The sequence below is a fragment of the Juglans regia genome, chromosome 1 (genome assembly GCF_001411555.2).
Source record: "Juglans regia cultivar Chandler chromosome 1, Walnut 2.0, whole genome shotgun sequence".
Lineage (NCBI taxonomy): Eukaryota > Viridiplantae > Streptophyta > Magnoliopsida > Fagales > Juglandaceae > Juglans > Juglans regia.
Genome location: NC_049901.1, coordinates 25915941 through 25924529, shown reverse-complemented (window position 1 = coordinate 25924529; position 8589 = coordinate 25915941). Strand labels below are relative to the sequence as shown.

Genomic DNA, 8589 nt, shown 5'->3' with positions numbered 1-8589 from the left:
AATAGTTGTAGCACATATTAATGTCAATGATGTAGGCTCTTGTAATGCATTGTTTATTCCTGACCTTAACAATGTAATGGTTGAAGGTCATAGTGATGTTTGTTGAATGAAATTCGAAGTTTTTAAAAAAAAAAAAAAACAATAAATGCATATAGAGACAATTAGACACACCATTGAATTGAGAGAGAGAGAGAGAGTGGGGCAGCAATTTGGGCTGGAAAAGAGAGAGAACGTGAATGGGAAACGGGTGTTGGTGGGCTTCAAATAATGTGGAGTCCATTACACGTTTAAGGAAAGATGGCCTCAAGGGCCCTTTAGGACCAAACTTTGACCCAATTAAAGTGGGAACTTGAAACCCTTGGGTTACATTCTCTCTCACTCAGCCTTGTCAGTTGTCTGCTGTATCTCTCTCTCTCTCTCTCTCAGCGCCGCTCTTTACTTAGCTCGTTCTTTTATGGCGGCGGCTACCTCTTCAGTCTCTCCGGCTCTTTCTGCGCCTTCATTGTTGTCGTCTTCTAAAACCCTTAAACCCGTCTCTAAAACCTTCAGTCTAGGTTTCGCGACGTCGTTTTCGAAGGGCCTGGGGGCTCTCAGAGCTACAGCCCCTGGTTTTGTCGGTGCGTCTGCTCTAGGTGCCAAAATGGTTTCGATGCCGGCCATAAAGCCTCTGACCTCGCTTGATTTCGAGACCAAGGTCTTTAAGAAGGAGAAGGTCAACCTCGCTGGCCACGACGAGGTACATAGATTTCTCTCTCTGTCTGTCTTGTTCTCAGGAAATGTGAGGGAAAGCGTGGGAAAGTTATAGCTAATGTTCGTTTTATTTTCCTGGATGAGCCAGATGTGTAACATTTCTTGGTGATTTGCGTAAATACTCGTGTTGATTTTCTCTCGTTCTTTCTGGGGAACCAAAAAATTTCTTGGAATTATTCATTTTCTTAGTATGATAATCTATTTATATGTGTCAGAAAATTTTCTTGACTTAGCCTGCGTTTGGATGTTGAATTAAGTTGAGTTGATGAAATATTGTTAAAAACTTAAAATATTATTTTTTAATATTATTATTATTTTAAAATTTGAAAAAATTGAATTGTTTATTATATTTTGTATTGGAATTTGAAAAAATTATAATAATGAGTTAAGATGAGTTGAGTTTGGTTTGGTTTCCAAGCGTACTTTTAATAAGATTGTTGGTCCGTTGGATGTATAGATAGAGTATGAGGGATGTAAATTAAAATTATAAAAACTCAATTCGGTTCTGCAGCAGAGACATCTATTTATATATGTGGCTGCGAGTGCATGAATGTATATATTCTCTGTTTTAATGGTGAATGATAGTTTTACTTTTATATATACGCAAAACAGAATGGTGAATGAAAGTTTAGTGCTATATAATTGTTAATGCAGTATATTGTGAGAGGAGGGAGAGATTTATTCCCTTTGCTGCCGGATGCGTTCAAGGGGATTAAGCAGATTGGTGTTATTGGCTGGGGTTCCCAGGTAAATTAATTGAGCTCAATATTATATCTTGATCATTAGCAATTACTTGAGTAGATTTATGTGACTTGTTATCAATTTTGAGGAGGTATCACTTTTTTTTTTTTAATTGGAAAAGAGTGTATCTAATATCCATTGAGTGCACTTTTTTGTCCAAGTCATACTTGCACAAAAAATTAATTTCTACAAGAGATTTGAGTTGTTTGCCTATTCTTATGATCAATAAAATCTTATTTCTCGATAAAAGAAAAATTGAGATGTTAGTGAGGTGGGAACTAATAGGCCTTTTCAAACTTCTCCGAGGCATTTTGCTTATAAATGGCCATGGAGGAAATATTTTGCTTATACGTAGTGTGGTATCTTGTTATTTTTTGTGCAAGTTGGTTAGAAGATAATTTGCAGTACTTGATTATCGATCATTACCAGCTACTTCTTTCTCTCTACTAAAGTTACCACATGCTATTGTTGTTTATCGATCATTACTTGTTTTATAAGTATGAGAGAAATATTATTGATATGAATGAAATAGGCACAGCCCATGTACACACAGGAAGTATACAAAAGAACACCGAACTACATTCTATGAGCGATTAACTAAAGACAAGAAATCATGATCATTGTCCCCGTTTAGTACAATAGCAGAAAACCAAAGCAGTAAAGTGTAGAGAAAAAAATTCTTCAGCTCTGCCCTTGTGCGTTCCTTATCTTCAAAGCAGCGTGCATTCCTTTCCGAGCAAATACACCACATGATACACAACGGGATCATTTTCCACACTGCTGCCACTTGATGACAGCCTTGCATCTTCCTCCAACAACCCAACAAATCCACCACCCTCAAAGGCATAAAGTTACCTATTCTTTATCGACCTATTAGTTACCACATGCTATTGTTGTTTATCGATCAGTACTGCTATTGTTGTTTATTATTTTATTATTTTTACTTAACCTTGTAATTTACTTGCATACCCACGGGAACATGAATTTTGAACTCTTTACTCCACCAGCACCACATGTGAAGCTGGAGGTGCCATTTTGCCCAAAGGCCATTGGCACTTTCTTATGCTTGGATATTTTATTTCCTCCCCGTTAATTCATTACTTTCTCGCCCTTGTTTTCTTGAATGAAATTTTGGACATAGTTTGGACATCTGTTCCCAGAAGGTGTGGATATACTAACCTCTGTTTCTTGTGTTTAGGGACCTGCTCAAGCTCAGAATTTAAGAGATTCTCTTGCCGAAGCGAAATCTGATATCGTGGTCAAGGTGATTATTATTTTTTATGTTTTATTGAGTTTATTTGCTCTAGGCTTTTACTGTTTAGTCATCTGTGGTTTATTGCTTCTGACAGATTGGACTTAGGAAGGGTTCCCGTTCCTTTGCTGAAGCTCGCTCAGCTGGTTTCACCGAAGAGGATGGCACTCTAGGTGATATATGGGAAACTGTCTCAGGCAGTGATCTTGTGTTGCTACTGATATCTGACTCTGCACAGGTCAGTTGATTGCACACTGGAATTTTTATTTTTGAATGCCGATTAGACTTCTATTTGTGCTCCCCTTGCGTGTGGTATTAAAGGCTGTTATAGGATTTGGAGTTATATTTTATTTATTGAGTCTTTTCCACAATTTGTCTTAATTCTGTTTCCAAGCTTAGTATTTTTCACTTAATCGGATGCATTTTCATAATTACTTTCAGGCTGATAATTATGAAAAAGTATTCTCCCACATGAAGCCAAACAGTATACTTGGGCTTTCCCATGGTTTTCTTCTTGGCCACTTGCAGTCAATGGGACTTGATTTCCCCAAAGACATCAGTGTGATTGCTGTGTGTCCGAAGGGAATGGGTCCTTCTGTAAGGAGACTTTATGTCCAAGGCAAAGAGATAAATGGTGCAGGGATTAATTCCAGTTTTGGAGTCCACCAGGTACCCAACCTCTCTCTCTCTCTCTCCCCCGTCTCTCTGTATCTCTCTCCTTCTCATTTGATTATTTTGTGTCTCTGTAGGATGTTGATGGTAGAGCCACAGATGTTGCCCTAGGATGGTCAGTTGCTCTTGGCTCTCCTTTCACATTTGCCACAACACTAGAGCAGGAGTATAAGAGTGATATATTTGGGGAACGTGGTAAGTGTTGCTTCCTACAGTTGTACTTCATTTTTCCTTTAATAATTGGACTTAAATTTTGCTCATGTGCTTTATAGGCATTTTACTTGGTGCTGTTCATGGAATTGTGGAGTCCTTATTTAGAAGGTATACAGAAAATGGAATGAGTGAAGATCTCGCATACAAGAATACCGTTGAGTGCATCACTGGGATAATATCAAAAGCCATCTCAACCAAGGTTGGATTCTAGTGCTGAAATTTCAGAACTCATTCCTTTCCTCCTGCATCCGTGTATATACATTATGTATAGATATTTTATTGACAATGGTTTATTTGCTCTTCATAAAAGGGCATGTTGGCTGTGTATAATTCCTTGTCAGAAGAGGGCAAAAGGGAATTTGAGACTGCATATAGTGCATCATATTATCCCTGCATGGACATCCTGTATGAATGCTATGAAGATGTGGCCAGTGGTAGTGAGATCCGCAGTGTTGTCTTGGCTGGGCGTCGCTTTTATGTATGTTTTCTCATCTATTTTTGGGAAATTGCTGTGATGTCAGTGTGGTACTATCATAGAACTTGGAAGCTGATAACTTTTGTAACTTTATGATTGTCTCAGTTCTTTCAATCCTTAAATTGATTCAGGTAATATTGATTTTATATGAAGTAACCTGGATATTCCTTTATTTTGCAGGAGAAGGATGGTCTACCAGCTTTCCCAATGGGTAAAATTGATCAGACCCGGATGTGGAAAGTTGGTGAACGTGTCCGATCAGCTCGGCCAGCAGGAGACCTTGGCCCATTATATCCTTTCACTGCTGGTGTTTATGTGGCATTAATGATGGCACAGGTATGAGCCTCCTTATTTAAGGAGATGGTATCATAAACATTTTCAGTAGTTTTACCTTGCACAATGCTCTAGTTTTGAAGCTTTCTTATATAACATTTTCAGTAATATAGCATTACAAAAGCGATAGGTTTCTCTTGGTTAAACTGATTTTAACCTTGGTCCTTCAGACATTCTCACGGCAATGATGCCTTTGGAGTTGACCCTTCCATTTTAATTTCCTTTTCATTGGCGTTGCCAAACCTGCATTCTATCTAACAATCTTCCATTTTCAAAAATCCAGATTGAGATATTGAGGAAGAAAGGACACTCATACTCCGAGATCATTAATGAAAGTGTGATTGAGTCCGTTGATTCCTTAAACCCCTTTATGCATGCACGTGGAGTTTCCTTTATGGTTGATAATTGTTCAACAACAGCGCGATTGGGATCAAGAAAATGGGCTCCACGTTTTGATTACATTGTCACTCAACAGGCTTTGGTTGCAGTGGACAATGGTACACCCATAAACCAGGATCTCATCAGCAACTTCCTGTCAGACCCAGTGCATGGAGCCATTGAAGTATGCGCCCAGCTGAGACCTACAGTTGACATTTCAGTGCCCCCAGATGCAGACTTTGTCCGACCAGAATTGCGCCAGTCTAGCAATTAAACGTGGGTACCTTGAGACGGCAAGTATAATCGCTTCTTGAATGGTGTTTTAGGGTGGAGTTGTAAAATTTAGGAGCGCACTGGTTTTTATCATCTAATTTGGTTGGTTTAGTTATTCTATGTTTTATGTAGAGCCGCTATATGTTTATGTTCCTTGACTGTTGAAGGAATGAGACGTGGCACTGCATGTTGTCGTGGTGCGACTAAATTATTCTAGCTACGTTGTTGGTGTTGGCTATGTTTGTTTTGATTAGTTTCTATGAAACATGGTCGGACTGTTCAGAAATTTTTGCTGTTGGACATGGTTCAAATAATTGCATGGCTGTATTAAATGCTTTTTCTGGGTTTTGCCTCTTCATCGTTTGTTGCACGGGTATTACTGCCTATGATATTAATGAGAGAAATAGGCATAATCCGAGACATATGCTCGAGCAACCTCATGATTGTCTAGAGATTCCATTAACATCCATACACGGTTGCTAAAAAATCAACCAACTTTTGCCGCAGCACTCAAGCTGACCTCTAGCAAAGAAGTTCCATGAAATCCAACATCACGGTGAAGTGGTAAGTGATCAACAGACGGTCCACCTTTTTTTGCACGTACAATAATAATTCATAAAAATGATTTGGCATTTCCATAGGTGTTAATAAATACGTCATTTTTAAAAAAAAATCACGAGTCGGAGTGCTACTATTGAATCTGACTTAAAATTATTCTTTTATTCTAAAGGAAGTGTCAAATACAAATACTAAAATCATAAATAAGAGTACACGGAAGTATTTATTAAAATTTCTCAAAATCTGTACCATAAAAATCATAACTTGAAATCTCTGTACATGATATAGGCCACCCTCACGTCTCCTCTCGTCTTGCAGCTCTACCTTCATAAATATTCTGACTTGGGTGGTTTAAAAATATAAAAACAAACTAAAATGAGTCAATGACTCAGTAAGAAACTCATCATAACGTAAACATACTTAACAAAAGATTTTCATGAAATATTTCTTGCTGAGAATTAAAATCATGAATGATCATATTGATGCTTATGCTATGCATGACTGATTTATCTAATTTATTTAACTGGCCAACACACTTAACCCTGTGTGTGAGGTTGTGCATCGGCCTCACGTCCTGCGCCCTTGAGCCTAATTAAAACTCCTAATCAATCTCAATAATTTATTGCTCGTGGGTTTATCCCATATGGCCTATTAAATATAATTTAGGTCCAATAAAAAGTATCAATACTCCGACCTTAGAATTATTGAGCTGAATTGTTGCAATAGGTTATAAGTATGGTTTTTTCTAGATGAAACAGAAGTTGGATTCATGTAATAAGTAAAGATCAGGCATTTCTATGGATTACAAGTATTGTTTTTTTCTGATGAATCGAAAGTTGGAATCATGTCACAAGATAAAAAAATTTCAATTCTTTCGTCGGAAAGATATAGTCATGAAATTGGGATTAAGTGAAACACAATTGATTAGGGATAGACTCGTGCAAACAACTATTTCCTCCATATTTTCTACCTTAACTTTGTGAAACAATATATTATTGTAGAATCACGGAAGAATTGAAACCTTAAATAAAAGCATTGTGTATATAGATTAGATGGATTGCCTAGTTTCTTTTGAGAAGAAAACTTTGTTTTTCATATGATTCATAGGGGTGTAACCGGTCCGGTCTGGTCCAGTTTTGGACAAAATTTAGGACCGAACCGATATGTACCGGTTTGCATTTTCAAAAATTGATTATGCACCGGTTACTACCCCAAACTGGCACATCCGGTTTTGTCCGATTTTCCGGTTTTAATAAATGTAAATTTGTAAAAAAAATCTATTTTATACTTTTATTCCAAAATTTGTTGCTATTAATAATAATAATAAAAAAAAACTGCCCTAACACCTCTTGACATGTTTTTAATAAGGAAACATTCCTTTTAAACAATCAACTAATAGTATTAGACTATTAATATTGGGCCATAAAATGTAAATTATAATTAATATACATTATATACTAATGTATATTAGTAGTACTAATTTACTAATATATTATGTAGTTATCAAAAAGAATATATTGAGAATTTATTAGGCCATAAAATTTTGATAATAATATTTGAGTGATTTTCTTTCTTTTTTGGTAAATAATATTTTAGTGATCTTATTTACAACTTTGGTATATAAATTCAAATTACAATTTCAATTTATTTTTAAATCAATTTATATTATAATATATTATATATAAATGTTATATATAATATTAAAAAAATAATTTAAAATATATATGATATATAACTAATCTTGTTCGGGCCTAAAAAGCCTAGAACCGGAACCGGACCGATTCTGGCAGATTTTACTATTACAGAAACCGGTTTCGGATCGGACCGGTCTAAAACTGAACCAGCTTGACCAATTCGGGCCGGTTTGGTCTAGTTTTTCGATTTCCCAATTTTTTTTTACACCCCTACATATGAACCATATGGAAGTTCTATTTGTAGATAGTGAATAGTTCTATTTATTAATTTATAAATTTTATATCTTGATTAATATTTAGGAGTACTTACTACAATCCTTTTAGAGTAGCCGTTTTTTTCTTTTTCTTTTTTTACCAACAAGATTTAAGTATAAACTGAAAAAAAAGGGGATACAAAAGAAGAATGTGGGGGAGCCCAAAAAGAGGTTCAAAGATGATAAAAATCCTTCTCTTCCTCTTCCCTTAATACTCTCCTAACCTCTCTAATAGAATTTCCCCCACGACTTGCATAACAGAATAAAGAAAAAACTAACTTGATAGTAAAAGAAACAAACATAAAAGCTCACAGTAGATAAACGTTGCATTTTATGTGACTAAAACGCAACATATTATTACATGCCCAACACCTAACACCAAAATAAAATGCAACGTATCAATTAACCCCCCCCAAAACGCAGCATCCCTTACAACTCAAAACGACAACATTTAAAATTCTTCGCTTCCAAATAAACAGCTTCGATGACTTCTTCTTCCTCAGATATCTATTTCTTCTCTTCTTTTCGTTCTCCATCTTCTAGGATTTCTGACAACATCTCGCTCCTTTATAGCACCTTGCCCTCATGTAGTTTCATATGGCGGTCCACAATGGCCTCTAGCTTAGGTTGTATCTCCCCGTGTGAATTGATAGGTGGAAGCGTGGCTATGGGCTGGATCTGAGCACCGATTTTCTTCATCTGGCAAACACGTGAAAGGTGATGTAACAACCCACTAGAAATTCAATGGTGGAATTTCTTTAGGCTTTAGGAAATCTCGTGAAAACTCCATAAGTTTCACAAATTGATCAATCGCGTAGGTTTTAGTCTGTCAGCGTAGTCAGTATTGCCACTCACTATGGTGTCCGAAGCGCGATTTTATTTATTTGAGATAGTTAGAAGTGTCAGAATGTCATATGGTCTGCGTCATTAGACTTAGTTGGTTATTTAGGATTTTATGGTGCAATAATGTCATTTTCAATTTTTAGATGGAACGCT

At 36.4% G+C, this 8589-nt stretch overlaps 1 protein-coding gene across 1 annotated transcript; it reads left to right on the top strand.

Annotated features, from left to right (window-relative positions):
* Window positions 1-316: 316 nt before the first annotated feature.
* On the top strand, window positions 317-5445 carry LOC108982864 (ketol-acid reductoisomerase, chloroplastic). Its single transcript, XM_018954333.2, has 10 exons — window positions 317-736; window positions 1405-1497; window positions 2690-2755; window positions 2841-2981; window positions 3185-3412; window positions 3493-3610; window positions 3688-3827; window positions 3939-4106; window positions 4284-4439; window positions 4720-5445. Exons 1-10 carry the CDS (start codon window positions 455-457, stop codon window positions 5086-5088), a joined length of 1761 nt encoding a protein of 586 aa, XP_018809878.1. The 5' UTR covers window positions 317-454; the 3' UTR covers window positions 5089-5445.
* The last annotated feature ends 3144 nt before the right edge of the window (window positions 5446-8589 follow it).

Bases quoted from the DNA above. Each gene is read 5' to 3' on its own strand.
- LOC108982864 (XM_018954333.2), top strand. From the start codon at position 455: ATGGCGGCGGCTACCTCTTCAGTCTCTCCGGCTCTTTCTGCGCCTTCA. The intron at 737-1,404 runs GTACATAGATTT...TTGTTAATGCAG, and splicing joins ACCTCGCTGGCCACGACGAG to TATATTGTGAGAGGAGGGAG. The intron at 2,982-3,184 runs GTCAGTTGATTG...AATTACTTTCAG, and splicing joins TGATATCTGACTCTGCACAG to GCTGATAATTATGAAAAAGT.